This window comes from Anguilla rostrata, chromosome 17 (assembly GCF_018555375.3).
Source record: "Anguilla rostrata isolate EN2019 chromosome 17, ASM1855537v3, whole genome shotgun sequence".
Taxonomy (NCBI): Eukaryota; Metazoa; Chordata; class Actinopteri; order Anguilliformes; family Anguillidae; genus Anguilla; species Anguilla rostrata.
In genome coordinates, this window is record NC_057949.1 from 16,792,118 (window position 1) to 16,814,322 (window position 22,205).

Consider the following 22,205-nt stretch of genomic DNA (forward strand, 5'->3'; position numbering starts at 1 on the left):
AAACAACTTAAAGAAGCCTTTACAGTTCCGGAGATTGGGGGAAGCTGATATGGTGCCAGGCTGTGCCAGGCCGTGCCAGTCTGGCAGGGGATTTGCTAGAAATAGAGGTAAAGCTGGAAGACAACTGAACTGAATTTCTCAGCGACTGTCCATCCCTGGAACTCGGTGCCCAGTGCGAAAACTACTAGAGCCCAAGATCAGGTGCCACATGGAGGACCCATACCCAAACAGGAGCTGATTTAAAGACCTGTTACAGTTATCCCTTGGTTTAAAAAAACACACTGCAATTTACTGTAGAATAACTTTGATATGCAGTGCTTTACCACTACTAATAGAGAATAATTGGATTTTTCTAGTCTAGTCAGAGTCAACAAGAATCTCAACCCCATACACAACCCAGCTAGTTCCCTACATCATTCCCAAGAGTAACCCTGGGAAAGAGCCAACTCCGTCAAAACATCTTAGCAGCCCCACCCCCGTTCTTAAAAGATCCATGTTAGCTGGAACCGGATTAGGATGTAAAACAGAGCCGGAAATATCTGCAGAAGAACCGAGGCTGTCCGCCTCAGGGACGCTGCACAGTGCAGGGGTGGTGCGGCGATGACAGGAGCGCTCCAGAGGCCATTACACAAGACAAAGCCTGTTCTCCCCAACTCCTGCATCCAACCCACCCGATGACTGACAGCGCCTGTCAGCGAGAATATGACACATAGACCCGCCCCCTGGGCACCGCCCAGGAACCTCTATCTGCTGTAACACAGTAACTCAAAGCCTAAACAAACGTGTGCCGGTTCTTATTGGGGAACAACTGGAGAGAAACAAAGAAGAAAGAGAGAAAGATATGTACATGCATGCAAGGTTTTTAAAAAAATACTTATTATTGTACCAGAAACCATGTCGGCCTTCCATCAGATGTGCTGCACCACTTATATCTGACTTTAATCCGACCTGTTTTGGAATGCACGTCCCCTGTCTGGGCAGGGGACAGGTATTGGGCAATCATATGCTACCTCAAGAAAATTACCTTGTAAAGTGGAAGCCACCATACAGAATTTGAAAGGCACCTGAAGCATGTGACATCTCCAGAGAGCACTTATAACCCAAACAAAAAAAGATCCATTTTTAATTTGTTTATTGTATATAGGCCTATATTGAAATGTGTTAAATGGTGAAATAAATAATGAATTAGGATTTAAATTATATGTAGCCACAACCAAAGTTCTTGAAACCTTTGAGTATGAACAAACTTGATCAGGTTTTATGAAAAGGTTTGCCAGCCAGAAACAAGTTAGCAAGACCTAACCATATAAAATATATACTCTGTGATCACTCATCTGTTTTTTAGTTCCTAGGAGTGTTTCCAAAGCTGCTTACAGCAGAAGTATTATTCCCGGTGGGGCCTCATGATGGAGCCAAATCCTCATTATTGTTAATTCCAGTTTTTTTGTTTTTTTTCCGCTCCCGTCAAGTCAACCCAAAATGAAATAACTCTAATTTAACCTTAATCCCTGGTATGACCTGGAAAAAAACTGACACAGGTCCAAAATAATTACCATGAAATCCCTTAAAATTAAAGAAATTCACAAGAGACCACTAAAGGTTGGACATATTTCCACGTAAGGACTCACAGGTCTGTCTGACAAAAGGGCTCACAAGCAACAGAACATGCCTGGAGGTGAAATGGGACATTCCAAACCAGGAGAAAAACGGAAAAAATTTGGAGTTACTGTTCCTTTCTGCAACCCTTTTTCAACAGATAACTACCAGAGGCCACTGAGATCTGACAGGATTTGAAGAGGGGGGCGGAGGAGGAGGAGGCCACAGCAGCGACACCACCCACCACTCACCAGGAAGCCTGGAGGACGCACGCTGCGATCCACTTATCAAATATGCCACTTTCCAAAGACGGACTGCCAGCGTCCGCGGGGAACTGGCATTTGTGCTAAGAATTTAACCCTTCGATGGATCCGCTGTCTGTTCCCATCATAGAACTTAAAGCAGCCCACAATCCGGTTGATACCACAACCAGAAACAATCCCAATCAAGACAAGCACCATCATAACTGCTCCCAGATCAGAAAATCAGTGACGTGTCATTTTGAAGAGAAATTCAACGTTAAATCAAAAAGCTAAATATGGAATTAACAGGTACGGTCCCTTCTCTATCCATTATCTTCTCTGCTCCCGGCCTGGCTGAATAGAGCTGGGTGGTGTCCTATCTTATCCGAAAAGGGCTGGTGTGGATGTAGGTTTTCGTTTTAGTCCATCGCTATGACACCTGAGTCAACTAATTAACCAACCATAGTCTTCAATCAAGACCTTAATGAATCAAATCAAGGGTCGTAGTGCTGGGACAAAACAAAAACCTGCTCCCACACCGACCCTTTTCGGCTCCCTGTTTATTTTAGAATTGACTTTAAGGCGCTTTTACTCATAAGCGGGCTCTGTGGGGACCTTTAAAAGCAAACTTAAAGCCTACCTATTTACTTTGGCTTTTAAAAAATCTTTTTCTGATTTCATCATTTTAAAATGTTTTCCTTGTGCTTACTTCTTTTTTTTTATTTTTTTAATTTTTATCTCTGCTCTGAAAGTGCTTGCACAGCAAAAACTGCACAACATAGAGCAACCAAACGTGGCAGGGGAGTCCCCATTCCACCCGTTACTCAGGTAGGAAAACCTACGCAGATTGGCCAGGTAGTGGCGCTATAGGAAGAAGCTATTTTTTGCAGGCAATAACTTTTTAAACTATTTGGTCGATCATCAGAATTCTTGGTTTCCTCAGAATACCTGGCTCAGAACAAAACAATTGCCCCAAGGAACCATAAAGTCCACCATTTTAGATTGCTTGCAATTTTTGAAAAACACTTTAATAAAAATGGACCAATTTCCACAAAATTTGGTGTACAGCCTCTTAAGACCAATCTCCATAAAAATTATCCATAGAAAAAGCTCCATCTCCGTAGACTATTGATACATTCAAATATGGATGAAAAAACAGCCAAGAAAACTGTGTGGGCGTGGCTCATAACAAAAACGTTTAAAAGCAATGTCTGATTTTCACAAAACTTGATACATATCCTCGTGAAAAAAGGACATGTAGAAAATTTGGTAATGCTTGGTCAGTAGGTGGTGCTATTGCAAGGGAAAATGTGATGACACCCATTACTTTTAAACAAAATGATCAATCAGTTTAAAATTTGGTACAAACGAGCTGCCTCCAAGCTGGCCGGCAAAGGAGGCAGCCGGCAAAATGTGGGAAATAAAAACCTTAGGCAGGATTACTTCATGGGAGGAATAAAATTGTAATGTGTTCAATTTGAAAAAGACTTGGGAGTAATGGTTGATCAAAGCCTTTCAGGTTCTAGGCACTGTGTTGTGGCAGTAAAAAGCCCAACAGGATGCTGGGATGTATAGCCAAAGGTATTGAGTATAAATGACTTATCTTACACAACAGATTTGTTAGATCACACTTGCAGTATTGTGCGCAGTTCTGGGGACTGTACTACAAGAAAAATATAGTGGCTCTGGAAAAGGTTCAAAGAAGAGCAACCAAATTGAAACCAAAAGCTATGAGGAAAGACTCAAGATGCTCAATCTCTTCAAGCTTAGTAAAGGAGACCTGGGGGTGATTTGATTGAGACCTTTAATTTCATATTGGGGATCAACAAAGTGAACTACAAGACATTTGGTAGAGTTCTGTTAGTAGAATGAGGGGACATAAATGGAAATGAGCAAAAGGTAAATTCTGCAGACATCAGGAAAATAAATTTCATGCAGAGAGTGGCCAATGTCTGGAAACGCCTGCCAGGTCACATAGTAGAGGTAGACACTCTGGGGATTTTCAAGACTAAGCTTGATACGGCTTTAGACATTATCTAGTCTGTAGGAAATTGGAGCACTGGGTACAATTTAGTCAAGAAAATGGCGAGCATTGTCAGGAAGAATGTCCGGTTCTCCTCATTATTTTGATATGTTATGTTATGATAAAGATTATTGAAAATCGGCCTATAGGAGGCACTAAACACATTTAACCAAACTTTCAAGTATGACCAGTGTTGACATCTCAGATTAAAACAATGATATTTGGAAATACAGGGGGGCACTTTATACTGATTTCTCAGTCCGTGAATCTGTGTTAGTAAAATTTTATTTTTTGCCATTGTGGCTTTAATGCGCAAGGCAAAATTCTGTTCAAATGACTCTTGTGACATTTCTTAAATCTTTCTGATATAGACAACCAATTAATTGACCTATTTTGAGTCATTTTTTATAGGTCAAGTAGATTTTAAGCTCATCAGTCAATCATCATTAATTGAGTAATGGGTGATGACGATGGATTAAAAGAATTGCACAAAATTGGCATTCCTATTTTTTTATTTATTTTTATTTTCTTTTTTTCCCCACTGTCCAACAAGCTCCATCTTTGTATGAAAGGTGCAATGCAAATTCAGTTTATTGTTGTTATTATTGTTACTGCAAGTTCAAAATTTCATGTTATTGTATTTTTGTTAGGTAATGGGCTCTCTTACAATTACAATTTTCTTTTGCATTATGAGCAGTTTTTTACAATGTGATCAATTATAATGCTGTGGACCTTAACACAAGCCTTCAAAGACACATGGACAATAGGGACCAGTTATAAGGACGTCAGTGATGGCTGAGCAGTTACATTCTCCACACAGCCAGAAGGGTTTGCTTTGATTAGTTTCTGTCCCTGGTCATTTTCAGCGTCACTGCTTGGGGGCTAGGGATGGTGAACAACCTGTAATTTTGTTGGGGGTGGGGGGGGGGGTTTCCTGCTGAAATTACCAAAGATCATATCACTGCACGGGCTCATATCAAGGGAGGACAAATGTTCCAGTCGGACAATTGCGAGGGCAATAAATACATCAGACTGGATAGATTTACTGGGATGTCGGTTTGCGTGCGCAGAGAGGGGAAGCTCATCAGGGACATTCAGATGAGTCTGGGTTTCCAAAAGGGTGAGCGGGTTTGTGCAAGGGATTCTGGGATACATGTCTGGAGTCACATCAAAGACATACTGCCCAACAGTCCAAACAGGGTCATGGTACGACAAAAGGTGCGACAATGGGTCAGGGAACTGGGCTTTTAACCTAAAGCTTGCAGGTACGACTCCCAGGTTACTGATACTGCCATTGTACCCTGAGCAAGGTTCTCAACCCAAATTTCTTCAGTATATATCCAGCGGAGTATTTTAAAACGCAGCGGAACACCGCTTGGTCATGGTCGTGTTGGTGACGTTCCACACTGAGATGAGCCCGGTCCTCAATTCTAACATAATACTTTGGAACTCAGCGTCCCGCAGTAACACCAGTCCCATCGCTGCTGTGGGATATTTACTAGATACCGAAGGTGTTGCAATTGCCACAACCCAGTTTATATTGTATAAGCCCCCCACACATCAATTCAGGTTGAATACAAGATGACTGACAGAAATCAAAAGGCAGCAGTTGAGATTTAAACTGAAATAAACCCCCAGCAATGAATCATATCACAATGTGAATGCACAGATTCTCCATTACCATCAAGCGCATTAGTCGGAAAATGCTTGTTTGGAAGAAGATGGCAGAACGTGCATCGTAGGGATCCATGGGGGAGACCAGAGGAAAGATTAACTTAATTTAATCCTGTTCCTGAATTTGTTTTTGATTGCACGTTCTAGCCAGGATTAAGGCACACAAAGCTTGAAATATTAACTTGTTAATGAAAAAATGAAAATGACTTCTTACCAAACAGCCCAATAATTGACGCTTTTGTGCAACACACATCTAAAACATATGACAAGCAAGACCGTGGACTCACACCAGTTTGCCTCTTCACTCTACTCATCAAAAGGTCCACTTACTTAGTCATCAAGCTATAGTTAATTTGGCTTAAAAGCTGAGAACGCAACACAGCACTTAGTAGAACAAATTGATGCATATTAGGCCTAATGATGTTATGGTAATAGAAATGTTAATAGGAACTCCGATTAATGTGTGGACGCTCAAGAATGCTGGAGAAGAACATGGAGGGCTAAGATAATATATTCCAAGGGTGTGGCACATAATGGAATACTCTGCCTATGGATGCAACACCCTGAGGAAAAAGCATATATTTTTGTCTTGTGAATAAAATCAGCATTGGTCTAATGGGGCCTAGAATCAGAACAGTGGGTATTGCATGCAGAGAGTACTGCATTTGCAAATCAGTCCCGTAAAAAGGCAGATTTAATTGGCACGGCAAGGCAGGGGAATAATGGACTGCAGGTGAGTTGCTTTCTTCAGACGAATAGGGCGCAGCACTAAGAGTCCTCTTAACAACCCGAATCGGTTGGGGTTTCACGCAAAGCGCCAGTGGGGTGTCAATCATTCCAAAAGGCATTTTGGCGAACGTGAAAACTCCCCGGGACGCAGGGAACGAGAGCGTCCAAAGTGGTATTACCGCCAATTTGCACCATAGGTGGTATGCGGGACGCACCCACCCCCCGCCCACCCACACACATCCACCCCGTCCCTGAGTGAGAGTGGCTCCTGCGGGGCAGAAACCGTAAAGGACAGAGGTGGGTGGCGCCAGAGCCTGCCAATCAACTGAGAAGGAGCACAGAGGATGATGGACGCCTCTTGCCTGAAATACTGTACAATAGTAAGAGGCCCCCAAAACTTAACAAATAGTGTCCCTCAAGCTGGCTGTGAAGACACACGTTGACCTTTGTACCATAAACCAGTGGTTCCCAAACTCGGTCCAGTTGGCCCCCTGTGCGCGCTGGTTTTGGTTCCAACCACAATTGCAATCCCAGAATTTCAAAAAGCTGTTAAGGATTACTTACCCACGTGACCCACATTGTCAGCTATGCATTTCACGAAGAATACAATTCCCATTAAAAAAGAAAACATCCTTGAAGAATGCAGCAGCACAGTATGTCTAGCTAGCAAGCAACAAGCCTGTATAAAGACAACAATTTTCCACATTCCATGACATTTTCCACAGGAAAAAAATAAATAAAAATAAAATGTATTTTAAATACATTTTGAAACACACACACACATCACGTGCTGTTCCTTTTTCCTTCAACCTTCACAGCCCCACTGCCACCCCAACCGACCCCTCTCCCCACTTTGGGAGCCCCTTGGCTAACCCCAGGCTAGCAGAGCTTGGCTAAAGTCTACCAGCTCGGATTTTCCTGACACTCCTGCCTGTCCGTCCCCACACAAGCCGTGTGCCAGACAGTGCTGAGCGTGCTCACTGTGGGGGTGTGGGTGACATGTGCTGTCCCAACCATTATGCAACCGCAATCACGGAGTTATGTCATTCCAATTATTACCAACACACATGCTACAGTCCTAACTATGCTGCTCGAGCAGGGCAGCAGATGTCTAAATAAACACATTTGGTAAATCAGGGCAGCATTCCAGAACTGTGTCAGTTACAGCTTAATGGATGGCATTTGGAAGCAAGCAGTAATTTTCTGTGTCAAACTGTGCAAATTCCATAGTAATAAAACCACAATGATAACTAGTATGCTGGCACAGCCATTCAAACAAGCACATGTTTATATTATAACAATACCAGCAACAGACTGGTCAAGTGGTCATAGAAACGGTGATCATAGCATTGTCCACTTGACGTGGTTTCCTGTTCTAAGGTCGTGAAGGTGAATGGTGTGGCGAGAACACATATTCAGCAGGGCATCATAGGTCCACAGGGGTTCCAATTCCAGCTAATTCACAGTTAAGAAAGTTTTACTAAGTCTATAAAAAGGCTCCATGGCTAGTTATTAAAAATTCCATATAATGTTTTTAAATGAAGCGCAGATATTTATTTATTTACTTGTTTGTTTGGCTTTGCTAACTATGGGATTAATTCACTCGCGGTCATCCGCAGTAAAAGCCAAAGGATTTTATGGCCACATAAGCCAGGCATCACCAGTCAGACGAGAACAAATACACAAGCCATTTACTATACGATTTCCAATCTTAGAAAAATCTTCCATCTTCAGAAAAATGGAAACATTTACATTACTGGAAAGTGTTCGTATCCGGAGCAACTCAAAAGTACCTTGCTCAAGGGTATGATGGCAGTGTCCTACCTGGGAGTCAAACCTGCAACCCTTGGGTTAGGAGCCCAGTTCCCTACCCATTATACTACAAAAACCTTTTCTCTTTAATTAATTTTTATTTTGAAGTACTTATTTTTGACTTTGAGATAAAATAAATTTGCACATCTGTGGTATTATTGTGATCACTGTAACTATTAAATACATTTTCATATTATTGGGCTATGGATTTATATACTGTAGATCCATAGTATAATGACATTATATAGATATATACTAGCATGCTAAACAGTGACTGCGCTACACTGGGAACTGGATAAAACATGACATGTTAAACATTTAGCAGTGGGAAACTTCAGCCCGAGAGGCCATTTTAAGAGTCTAGAGACAAAATGTTTCACATGAGCTGATTCAACCTGTTGCATGTCTAGCCGGGTGACAAATAAATAAAATGAGCCAACAATGTTGTGCTCAATTAGGACACAACGCTCTAGTGTAGTCACAGGCTAGAATAAGTCAGCATACTGTCACTTGCCGTCTGGGGTGTTAACAGCCAGCAGTGTGAAAACCTGCCAAGACCTCACAGCCAAACGCAATCTGTCAGAGATGAGCATCAATCTGCACCACAGATTCGACACTTCACCAAGACCGAGACATCAGACCCCATCTTCACGACTTTCCCATGTTCCCGCTGATGGCAGGAAATTTCAGGGAATATCAACATGTGGGGCAGAGGACCAGACAATTTCTAGCAAGGAACGATCAGATCGTTATTCGGAAGATTATATGAAGTGAATGTAACATTTTCAGTTCCTAAAATAAATATATAAAAATCATAGCCATTGAAGCCATTTTATTGATACTGATGGCTGAAAGTGCACTGACAGACAAGAGATTAATTAGTGCTCATTTCAGTTAGTTCACCTTTTTAGATACACATTACCTGGGAGGATAACGGCACAATGGACAAGCTGTGGGACCACTCACACCTGTGAACTGCATGGGTAGTGCATCTATTAGGCAGTACACAATCTCTGTCCATCTCCACTGCCTGGCTTACGGATCATACAACTGTGCTCTTAAGAAGACCATCTGACAAATTATCATTTGATATGCATGTGTAACCAGAGTTGGATTTTAAATCAACCATAACAACTCTAAATGCATATTTGATGAACACAAAGGAAAGTAAATGTTTAGCTGGAGGCCTTGTACTGAGCATACAAGTCAATATCCCTCGAGTCAATATCCAGATGACTGATTTGTAAACACTTGACAAGCCAAATAATTGCTTAAAGTTTGGATGGGTTCGCTCCAACCATTCAGACAAAATGGAGCATAGCAACCCTCCATTTCTTAGTGGCAGGGCATTGTGATGTCATCAGCCACTCGAGGTTGACAGGCAGGTCTGTAATCTAGACAAAGTAATATCCTTTCCATCTCACAAGATTGGCCACTATCCCTAAGATTTGAGGAGCACACACTCTGAAGTTCAGAGCTGTATCCCCCCCCCCCAAATAGCAAGGTGCAAAAGGGCATTGGTGCAAAGAATACGATTCGAGACATCTTTAGCCCGCTGATTGTGCCATCTTTAATCAAGGGGCTTCAGTCTGTCCTTCAATCACGGCCAGCCTTGCTGATGGCCCAGAGCAAGGACCACGAGAATAGATATGAATAAATTTGCGACCCATTCAGCCACTCGAGAAAACACCGCCAACGGACAGCAAATGAGCAATGTGAGATCAGTGAGTACAGAGAGAAAAGTACAGTTTACAATGACCTACATGCAGCTCCCATAAAATCACTCTGAACGAACATGAAATCTCAGGCAGGTAACTGAAACAAATTCTCTGCTCCACATCACAAGCTGTAGCTTCCAAAGCTATTTTATGAGCATCATCTCAGTGCAATGCAAAGGATAATGTACAGCAAAGAACAGCACTTCAACTGTCCGTTAACCCTTAAAATGGAGAGCACAACACATTCTGCGCCACATTTTAACACGTGTTTCTGCGATTGCTCAAGCCATATTATAACTACATGGTAATTCAAAGGGTCATTCACTTTGGCAAACCCTGACATTTCTTCCTTTAGCTTTCTTTGTTAACCCCATAAATACTGAGTGCATATCATTTTTTGCAACCTGCTAACTAGCACATCTCCATTTAATCATCTTTCATTTGTCTTTTGAGCCAATACATTTATTGCAAACACCTTAACTCTGATCAACAAAGTAAATGTGTAATATTAAAGAGAACTGACAGCATCCTAACAAAGTCATGTAAGCTATATAACGCACAGCACCTTGATTCAAGAGTACATGTTAAAGAAAGGATGCCGATTTCATTCAAGAGTACATGTTAAAGAAAGGATGCCGATTTCACTGAAATGATGTGAGGGTTCTAGAACAGCATAGAGGCGTGGATTAGAGTTGTCCCCATGGATAACCTGCAAGGAAGAAAAACCCCACAGCTGGCGGGTGGATGAAAACACATATGAACCCCCCAGTTAGATTTGTGGGTGGAAATAAGAATGGTGCAGTGTTGAGGTGGGTCTGTTTGAATTATGTAATTAAAAAAAGATTCCAAAATTAGACATTTTTGTGGTACCTGCCCATTTGTGTGCGCATGCGTCCACGCATGCATTTATGCATGTGCATGTGCATGTGCAAATCAAATCAAATGGGGAGATCAAATGTACATCAAATGACAAATATTATTAATTTTACTGTAATAGCCAAGCAAGATATCATTATATTCCCCCCTCCTTGATGTTGCTACAGCATCCCTTGACCTGACCTGACTCTGTTTTGACGATTCCCATACGCAGCGTATTGGTTGAAAGCTTAATTCTCTTCTTTTGTCCATATGCCACATTCTTATTACAGATTTCAATGAAGAGTGGGCATAGAAAAAATGTTAGATATTAATGTTCATTCTGTGGGTGTAACAGGCTAGCAGGACATTTCATTCATAAAGAGAGCCTGGTTCATTTCTAAGCTACAGTATATGTGTAGGCCTGTAAAACATTTAGAGGCTTGTAAAACGTTGTTGACCCGTTGATCTGTTGTGAAGAATTAATTATGCGTTTCACAAACGTCTACTTCAGTCTCCATTAAAATACTCATTTTCCATAGCATGGCACTTTTCATTCACTGGATATAGTCTCAGAAAAACAGATTTCAGATCTCAGGTATCAGGGCAAGCCTTTGGTTCCCTTCATGAGGGTCAGGCCTGTTGCAGGCGTGGTTTATTTTGGGGGACGGGACACGGTCTCAGCAGACTCAAAATTAATAAGGCATTCATTGACAGGTGTAAAAAAAATCAACCCGTCCAGAACTCTAAGGGGGATCTGTGATGAAGCACTGCTTCAACCAGATGGACCCACCCAAACTTGCAAGCTGCAGCTGAACTGAACAGTGAGAACAAATCTGCTCCAATAACTTATGGAGAACAGATCGGCGTAGGCAAGGAACTGGGTTCCCAAATCAGAGTGGGTTTCAATTCAGGTCGGGGGCGATACTGCCACACCCGGGAGAAGGAACATAACCTGAACGGCTAACAGAGAAATATGCAATTAAAAAGGTGAGCAGTGTAAAAGGAAAGCTCACTCAGGATAAGGGCATCTGTTAGGTAAATAATAAAATGTAAATAAATGTAACTGAGGGCTGAAGTGCAGCCAACCCCCAGCGAGCACCCAGCAGTGACAGCAGAACAGGAGGTGGTGCCACCAAATGCGGTGTGAAGATGGTGGGCGGCTGTTCGCAGCCTGATTCTCACGCCAACATATCGAAGCAGAGATTCGCCGCAGGTCATGTGGGAGACACGGCCGCCGCCGCGAATCAGAAAGTGCGCCGCGTCCCAGAGCGTCTTCACGCCCAAAAAAACCACAAGTCCAGGCGAACGCTTTCTCCCACCTTTACGAGACCCTCGTGTGCAAACAATGAACGAGGCGTGTGGAAGGCTTACGCTGCTCATTTCAGAGGAAACGTGCACATGCATTTCAGTTACTGCTAATATCAGAGAAAACATGCACATGCATTTCAGTTACTGCTAACATCAGAGAAAACAAGCACTTGCATTTCAGTTACTGCTAATATCAGAGAAAACATGCACATGCATTTCAGTTACTGCTAATATCAGAGAAAACATGCACATGCATTTCAGTTACTGCTAATATCAGAGAAAACATGCACATGCATTTCAGTTACTGCTAATATCAGAGAAAACAAGCACATGCATTTCAGTTACTGCTAATATCAGAGAAAACATGCACATGCATTTCAGTTACTGCTAATATCAGAGAAAACATGCACATGCATTTCAGTTACTGCTAATTTCAGAGAAAACATGCACAAGCATTTCAGTTACTGCTAATTTCAGAGGAAGTGTACACATGCATTTCAGTTACTGCTAATTTCAGAGGAAACATGCATTTCAGTTACTGCTGATTTCAGAGCAAACATGCATTTCAGTTACTGCTGATTTCAGAGCAAACATCCATTTCAGTTTCTGATCATTTCATAGGAAGTGTACGCATGCATTTCAGTTACTGCTATGTTCAGAGGAAACTTGCATTTCTGTTTCTGATCATTTCATAAGAAACATGCACGTGCATTTCAGTTACTGCTCATTTCGGACGAAACATTTCAGTTACATACTAGAAAAGAAAGCTAAAAAATGTTTTTTTTTTAAACCCTGGTTCTCCCAGCCAACTGAGTGCTAGTAATCACCTCTAGCCATGGCTCCATTAACCCTTCAATGGGTGGAGCTATCAGATTCAGTCAATCACTGACATGAATTAACCAATCGGATGACTTTGCGTTTCACAGCAGACAATGTAATTGGACACAACCAGTAAAGCACTGGTAAAACATACATTGTTATTTGGATTGAGCAAGCCTCACACTTCCATTTATTCTTCCTCCACTCTCTCAGATTCCAGACTTCAGACCTGTGTGAATAAACTATAAATGTGTTTAATTCATATAATTTCACTATAAATTCATATCCAGTCATATAAATTCACTATTTTGAAAGGAAATTTTTTCTGGATTGTCGTGCTAGCTCTGTCACACACCAAGTCCGTTGTTTGTGCTTATGCGGAGATACAAAATAAACTGCTTTTATTGAAAAACGCACAGCATTTTGTAGAGACGACGTTGATTGAAATGGCCTTTTAGAGATGCAAGATGTCACAGACAGAGGCAAACTAATGACATTTACAATCTCTCACACCTACCGCTCTGTAAAATAAAAAACTAAATCAACATAAGCACACAGAGAAACTCTCCTCATCACCAGTGATAAAAAATAATTCTGAGTAATGTGTGTGAATTAACCCATAATAATGCAGGTCATATAGAAAGCAGCTCTTGATTCATAAATGTAATTTCTGGCAAAATACACTCAGAGTAAAATAGAAATTAATTAGTAATAATAGAATTTATAGATGCCACAAAGAAATTTAATGGATTTATTTCCTCCATTAACATTTTGTATTTATTTGCGAAGTACCAATGCCTTTGTGACTGCTGGCCCGCGTCTCTTTGGAAAGCTCAGTCAAAAGTACCATCATTATTCATAATTATAATAGGACCCATTCTATTAATGCAGGTTATATTCTGCAAAATGTAGTGTGTGTGTGTGTGTGTCCATGTACGTGTGTGTGTGTATGCGCGTTTTGGAGGGGGAGCATGGTTCACAAAGCAGACCTTTTCTATGTTGTATGACGCCATGTTCTTCCACCATTTAAAAGCTGATTTAACTTTATTCTCTGTGTTGCTGCAGCGGCTTAACGGTCCTAACACAGGAATAGGACCGAGAAGCAGGTTTTACGCTGCTCTGCCGGTCTCAACACAACTCAAACAAAAACCTCCCAGCTTCCAAATGTCTCCCAAAGTCGAGGCAGCCTTTACCGGCCCGTACCAACAGTGCGGAACTGAAAAGCATTCAGACGGACCTGCGAATGCGCTCCACCTACGCTCGTGAAGCCCATGACACGCAGGGGACAGGGCTGGCTGACTGACTGACTGACGCTACAGAGGGCCACTGACATGAACGTAGAGGCCTCAGACTCATTCAATTGTTCAGGTGCCACTCACATTTGGACCCCCCGCGCGTTCTCACATATGGCTCATCAGTTATTCCAAGGCCAGAATGTTCCAGAATGCGACTCCACCGGCCCCATTCTCCCACAGCGCGCGTGATGAAGGGCAGCTTCCTGCTTGCACCACTGCGGTGACAACAGTGGAACCCGGCAACCATAAGTTACACTCCGAGCCTTCCTGCAATGCATATTAGGCAAAATCAGAGGACACACACCAAACTGAAAGAATTAAAAATACAATTTTTTACAATGGTGTCTGTAAAATATTTAGGTACTAAATAATGGAGAATAATGAGCAAAATAAGACAAGTTATAAGCTTTAGATTTTTACATCATCAGGTGGGAAAACTGAAGTCATTTCAAGGGCTATGGATGGAAGCTGCTTGCCTGCAAAGGAGTGTTTTTGTACGAGTTAAAACATGGTAGGAAACTTTCAACAAAGTTTGATCAATCAAATTTCAAAAAAATGATTAGACTTGAGTCACAAATCATAGGTATACAGGACCAAATTCAGGCAGAACGAAATGGTGTAACCATACATCCATTTTGGAGTTTGTGAAGTCTCTCTCTCCCATGACTGGAGGCTCATGAGATCATCTCTACAGACTGAAACGTACACACGCAACAAAGGTGGAGTTTCCGCAGACAGCCCCCTGTGTGATTCGACCAGCTGGCACAGCCGGGTCAGTCCGGACACGCGTTTGTGTACCTGTTCATTTACACGAGTCCACGGGACACGCATTCAAATGGACATTTGTATTTTACAGTCAGTAATGCCGTTCTCTAGTCCAGCCATGTTTTCTTCAGCTGCCATAACAAATTGTGAGGAGATGCTGGACAACCCACCAATGCAAAAGCATGACTCACAAAGGCCCTTCATTTTATGGTTTGTTACTGAATGCGTACTGGAGGAAAGTGTACGAGTTAATTATGTCTCTGCATTGGGCCTGAAAAACATAAGCTGAAAGACATCCAATTGTACCACCTGTGCAACATAAATAATATGATTGGATTATATACAGTTATATAATAAATTATTATTCATACAATAATAATAATAATAATAATAATAATAAAAGTAGTCAGTTTGGGCAATGTTACGGATGTGTAATAAGTAGGATGGTATTAGCCGACTGCTTTAATGCCATTCAGATTAGTTACCATGTAACTGAATGGGGAAAAACGACAGCCCTAGCATGCGATTCAAACATCTAGTTATCCACTTCCCTAACCTGTACACTGCACTTCCAACAATAAATCTGACACAATCCTGCAGCCATACGCAGTCAGATAAGTGCCTGTCTCCGTTCTCTCTGGCTGAAGGCCAGTGCAACCAATTCATTATTACTATTTTTCATATTTTCCTTGATGCGAGCAGGAAATTACATCCAGGAAAATGGGCTTCACGCATTTGGAGATAAGGCACACGCGTGTGCGACAGCAGGGATCAGTGATTGTCAGCCGGCAGCTTTAGTGAGGAAAATCAAAGGGGTGCAATCAGAATGCTTCCGATGACGCAGGGCGCTCGCCGTATAGAGGAACTCATCCTAAGTACCCCGAATCACACGCAGCGCGGACGAGCGGAACAGCGGGACCAATCGCGTCGCAGCGCCCAGTCACCGGCCAGTGACATCACTGGGGTGCAGCAGCGGACCCGGAGCGATGACCTAACACAAAAACACCACACCCACACCGTACCCACGCCGTTACCACTGCAACACATTCCGAGCTCGAATGAGACCAAACGGCCAGGCCGGGGGGGGGGGGGGGATTTCACCTCGGCACTGGGCCCGCCATCCCCAGGGTCAGCTCAGCCACCCGCTGTCATTCCGCAGAACGGTCCAACGCGGCGCCCCTGAAGTGACACAAAACCGCACTCTCGGCTGCAGTTACGCCCTGGCTGCGGCTACACCCTGGGGACCGTTCTTGCGTTATCATACATATAAAGTACCGATATTACTGTCCAGAACAGCTTAGCGAATTTAACTGACATTTTGTTTATGGGAAAAACAATTGAAATGTCACAATTAGACAATATAGGGCTGGTATTTCAATCTCTCTGTGGGAGCCAGGGCCAAGGGCAAGTTATAGGAGCAATTTTCTACAAGACCTGCAAGAGAGAAAGCGGTCGCTAGGGTTCAATACAAACAGCAGTACTTCTAAGTTCTGACTAATTTATTCAGGCATTCAGCAGATGCTAGAGCACCCAAAGTGATTTTCCCGAGCTTACTTCTTTAAACATACAAATCAGCCGGATATTTATTAAGGCAATTCAGCTTAAGGACATCAAAGTCAAAGTCTACAATGGCTAAGTCCCACCTGAAAATCCATAAGCAGTGCAGCCATGTCTGGTCACATGTATTTCACAAGCTAATAGGGTCTCTTCAAACAACATTATGCCTTCAGCTGCAGAGTAGCCAGGAATTCTGGGCCCCCTGTGAAAAAAGAATCACTGTTCCTTTGTGGACGTGAAGCATATTGAAAATTTGCTATTTATGCAATTTCTACAAACTGTAGAAGCTAAATAGGCACACCTTAATTAGTACTTGAATGGAAAACCTGGAGGTTTAGCTACATTATCTGGTGCTGGTGGGCCAGCTGGTGGGGCACCATTTCTTTTTTGGAAAAACTGACTCGTCAGGGGTACCACAACAAATGCCTTTTTGATAAAATGTTAAAGGTCCTGGTTAACTATTTTTCTCAGAGACTATCCATGGCTATTTCTGAAGGGAGCTTTAATGTGCATTCAGGACATATTCCAAACATAAAAATTAGTCATCTAATCGCCCCCTCCTTAAAATGATTTTAAACGATCTGATATTTGGTGGGCTTAAGGTCAGTGTCATATTCGCAGCCCTGAACAGAACTGGGCTGTTGTGTGCCTTCAGGCCAAAGCGCTTTGAAATCATTTAAAGGTTATTGTACAACTTGTGAACAGTGGATACAGGAGAAACCAATATACTTAGCTCAAGGGTACAAAAACAAGGATTAAAAAAATCATGACCGATGTCAGTCCAATGATCTAACTCTAATAAAGGTCCATCGTCAGAAAAAGAGATTGAGCAGTTAAGAAACTGCGTCACCACCAGGCGAGATATGAGACAAGACCAATAATGGATTTTAGAATATCGCTTTAAATCACACAAATGGACAAACGGCTACAAGATTATTCCGGAAAAAATAACAAAAAAAATCGCAGTTAAATTATGAACAGAATTATGAATTATGAAAAAACTGATAGATGACAGTTCACGAAGCGACAAAAACTGATTGAACTGAGAAAAGCGTCAGGTGGTGTTTAACCTCGCCCTAATTAGTCATCTGATCTTTCCTTAATTAGTCATTTCATCTTCCACACTCCCATTCTTTCTAAGGGGAACGGGAGGCGGGTCTTGCATGGAGGGAGGAGAGCAAGGACCGGCTGTGTATAAATAGGGACCTGACTCTAGAACAGACACAAATAAGAATACACCAAAAGCCAGAGAAGCCAAAGGGTTGTTTTTATTCCAACTCCGTTTTTTTTTCCTACCGCGTTCTTTCAAACCTTTCGTTGGACTTAGTTACGATCGGGACTATTACACACGCAACATCCATAGACAATCCACCAAGTAGAGATGGAAATTAAAGTATTGGTTTTAATGGTTACTTTCTTCGCGCAAGTTTACTGCGTCCTGGGATCGTCGGCGAGCGATGATCGAGAATTCTGGCCGTCAGAGAGCTGGCAGGTATTTTGCTTTTTAAACTTGGTCTCGATCAGGCTATAATGTCTTGTATCCCTATCTTAACGCATCACACTTCAGGACCACGGAGAGCGTTTTGTCGTCGTAGTGGCAGAACACACGTACTTCACTGCTTAGCAATACTTTAAGACAATCGCAATGTGTAATGTTACACACAGTATCAATAACAAACATAACTTGAACGCAATTAAATTGATATTAAATTGTCTAGCAAGTGCACTACCTGAAGTATAACAATACTAAAAAAAACGGAATGGTGACTGACTGGCTAGTTGCTCTTACAGGACGAGCCTTTGGAGAACAGCCTGGCAACCCGCGTGGCAGATCTGATGAAGAGATCGAAATCGCAGCAGTTCCACGCGCTGATGGGCAGACGTTCAGGTAGGACGCAAACACACTGTTCTCCACAAAGTTAAAAAGTCACCCTAACCACCCGCCACCACGGAAATCTTAAGTGTACTTTGTTATCTTCAGAAGGAACCTATAGGACAAGCTTTGTAATTTGGCTTCCTTTGAAGCCTTTTAAAATATTACAGTATAACAAAAAAGTTGTTAAATGTTGTCAGTTTCTTTTTTTACCTCTGCAAATTTACATTGACAGTACCGACCGTTTTTCCCCCCAGGAGTTCCACAGCCCGTACGACTTGGTCGAAAAAGTAAGTGATGAAACGGTACCTCTATCGCGCAAACGATTTCGATTTGTTTGGATTTCAGTTTCATTGATTAAAAAAACGATACTAGAGATCACGTAGAGGTGCTGTGCAGTAGATGAACTAATATCTGTTTAATGTCCTAGACATAGGCAATTCATATACAGCTTTGGCATGACTAATGGTTGCATGACTCTAGAACTGCTTTGTTGGCTTATCACAGCTTTATGCTAGACTTCCATTGCTATGACCAAAATCAATATTATATGAAGGTCAAATTAATCCGTACAAACATAAAAAAAATAGTTGAACTGTTCAGGAAGTTAGGTGGTACAACTAAACAGGATATGATCCTAACAAGTGTAGCGTGTCATTCTCAGCACAATTACGAAGGCATTAAAATAGCTCCCATTACAATTAATTTGATTATTAAACACTGCTGTATCACTGCTTTTATCTTCAATGCACAAGTAGCCATTTATAAGCCTTGTTTTTTGAATCTAAGCACAGCTGAGTAAATACAAACTCAGTGCAGTCAGTGTTGTATGAGAACTACTGTTACAGGTTGTTTCAAACAGGCTAAGAACAAGAGCACAGCCACAAGCAAGCCATTCAACAGTGAAATCAAGCCACTGTACAGCCAAATCAAGCCACTGAACTGCCACATCAAGTCAATGAACAGCCATATCAGTAGACTTCCACAAATTTTCACATGAAATGTGAATTATCATATTAAGTGAAATGTTAATCATTTTTACTGACAAAAGTTCCAGAATATGTGATGTAAAACTGCAATCTTTTAAATACTGCTGTTCTTAGTTGGTTTTATTTTTTGCTCCTTTCATTTCTATTTTTTTTCCATTTGTAACAGGAAACAAAGGAGAAATGTTTGTTGGACTAATGGGAAGACGGTCATCAAGTGGAGGTACAATCCCGCTCTTTGTTTGTTTTTTCATTGCTGTTCTACTTCATTCCCAGTCGCAACAGTTTTAAGTGGTGTTCTGTTATTGCTTGGAGAACACTACACTAATGTGCAATTTCTACATTTTGACAGAGGTACAAGAGGAGTTGGAGAAAACCCTGTTTTACTAAAGAATACTTGAATAAATAAACATTTGAATATGAATCATCTCCTTTGGCCTTCTTTTTGTCTGACCAAATGAGGCCAACACCACACCCTCTCTCAACCAGAAACCTCCCTCTGTCCCCTCATATTTATGTCGGCAAACATCACGTCTCTCTGCCACCACAACATTGTGTTCACAGCATCTGTAGACACAAATTCTTAAAAACAGCGTCAAAACATGTGCTTCACAAATGATATATTATGATATATTAAGTCTAGTCATTGTCCTTTCTGTGGGTTATGAAATGATTCATATCAACAGTCAGTCAGTCACTCACATGTGCACATGTGCATGCACACATACACACACACAAATGTGTGCACGCACACACTGAAGCATTTTATTATGTACTCTGAAAAACTTTTTTATCTAACACTAATACCATAGTTGATGCACTATAGTGCCTTCAGAAACTATTTCACTGTTGATGTAAATTGGAGCATCAAAATTAGCATCTACAAATGAAGTCGTCTGCAGTAGTTTGAATATCTTCAAAATAAGCTAATCTTGCACCACAGGAAACTGTATGGAGTAGTAGAGTTGTTAAGCAAAGTCTTGAGTTTTAACATTGCACTGGGGGAAACTGCTGTTAAAGCAATACTTCAGGTCCCATTAAGAATATCTGATCCATGGAAAATCTGATGTTTATAGTTTGTTAGGTTCTTCGGTTATAATGCCCTTTAATGAACATTCTAGGTTAGAACGACATTCAACCGAATTCCATTCATAACCAACTATACCAACAACCACACTATACATATACAACCAAAAACCCAATTCTCACACCTTACCAAAATAACTTGAGCTGGAGCCAGGAACAATAAACTGGACAAGGAATTAAACACACAAAATCTGATTTTAAGTCATTCACAGGGAATGTGCATTGCTCCTGTGCTGTGTCTGCCATTATGATGTCACTAATCCTTGCCTACCACCAGCAATACCCAATGCACAAATGTCCTCCAACAGGAAACCATTGTATTTATACCCTGATTTCCAACAGTAATCTGAGCTGGCCCAATGCATTTAAAACCTGCTTATACCACCAGCACAAATATAAAGGAGAAACGACAAGTCAGAATTGCACACACTAAACAGCTGCGCAAAAAAAAAAAACATTAAAAAAACCTGTTCACCAAAGAAATGCTTCAGTTACCTACACAGTTTTGAAACGTAAAATCTGGCAGTTGATTTTGACTGATTTATGAACTCAGACTGTACTGGTAAAGCCACATACTGAAAGTGCACTTGCAGGGGAAAGGCAAACTACCGACTTTAGCCCTAGGCTTTTAACTGTTGCTATAACACAGGATTTTGTCTCATATAGGTCAAAATAATCTCATTACGATCCTTATGATACAAACCTTAAGAAGGTAAGTTTTTTCTTCGTAACCAGGGTCACAAAGCAAAACAAATGTATTAAAAAGTATTCATAAAGCAGACCTATTGGTTGCAAATAAGGCCAAACGAGAAATTAGGCCGTACAGTTCGTTAGGAATGTTTCAAAATACAAAACAGTTGAGTCATACGCTACAAAACATTATTGCGGTCTATAGCCTATCTGGTCCCAGAGATCTTATTTGTCTCATTGACCTTGCCAGCATGTTTACCAGCAGGCGATTTAACAAAACAATCAGGAGTTGGAAAAATTATGCATTGCCGGCGTGTTACTAGTTCAAGGAAGCGATAATATTGCTGTTCAAATTAATGCATTTTATTGGAACAGAAGATGGAATATTACCAACGAAAGTAAACGCAAGCGATAGAAGGTGTTTTCTTTTTTGGATTTCAGGAGAAAATGCACTTTTCCCACAAATTTGAACTTATGTTGTTCGAGAACAATCACACTTACCGGGAAGAGTAGAGCGACCGCCATTTGCGTGCAAGTTTATTGGATGTGAGTGCATTCGGCACAAGGCGTGGCTACTGCGTATCTAATACCACATAATTGATTATTTGTGCGAGCGTGTATGGCTGTAGGCTACATGTTGTTTATGTTCAGAAAATAATGCGGGAAATTTTGATCAACTGGGCAGCTATTGTAATGAAATGTTTTGGCTTCCCCATTGCTTAGCAAATGTAATGGTCCTTGCTCTCCAGGACCATTATATTTAATTGCATTGACCAAGGACCAAGATTTAAGACCCTTGTTTCAATGGATATTAAGGCCATTCAACATGTAAAATAGGATGTTCTACCAGTCCGGAGTGTCCGCTATTTTGCATATGGCTCCGGTTGGCAGTGCCAGAAACGGACAAATGAACTAATCAGGAGGCCATGCTCCGCTGTTGAGCTACATTTGGTACGCACCTGATTCACCTGAGGTCACAGGTGGGTGTAAATCAGAACTGAATGTGAAGGGTCATTTGACAGAGAGTTATCCAGCCCCCATTGCACACTGCTTCAGCTGAAGAGCACTGGTAGCAGATGTTTTATTGGTTTAATTGTATCAAGCTGCTCAGCCGAAAGATTTAGTGCTTCATTTACCCCTGAGGTTATAAGGTCTTTTAGTATTCAAGACAAGC

The 22,205-nt window shown here is 41.5% G+C and overlaps 1 protein-coding gene across 7 annotated transcripts in view; it reads right to left on the bottom strand.

Moving 5' to 3' along the window:
- Nucleotides 1-21,981, bottom strand: part of dlx4b (distal-less homeobox 4b) — a 133,777-nt gene extending 111,796 nt beyond the window's left edge. For 2 of the 7 annotated variants that reach the window (XM_064314995.1, XM_064314990.1), the window contains exon 1: nt 21,533-21,864. In XM_064314995.1, the coding sequence (XP_064171065.1) occupies nt 21,533-21,556 (24 nt within the window). In that variant the 5' untranslated portion in view covers nt 21,557-21,864. The other 5 variants (XM_064314993.1, XM_064314991.1, XM_064314994.1 and 2 more) reach the window with 5 other exon arrangements.
- Between the last annotated feature and the right edge of the window lie 224 nt (nt 21,982-22,205).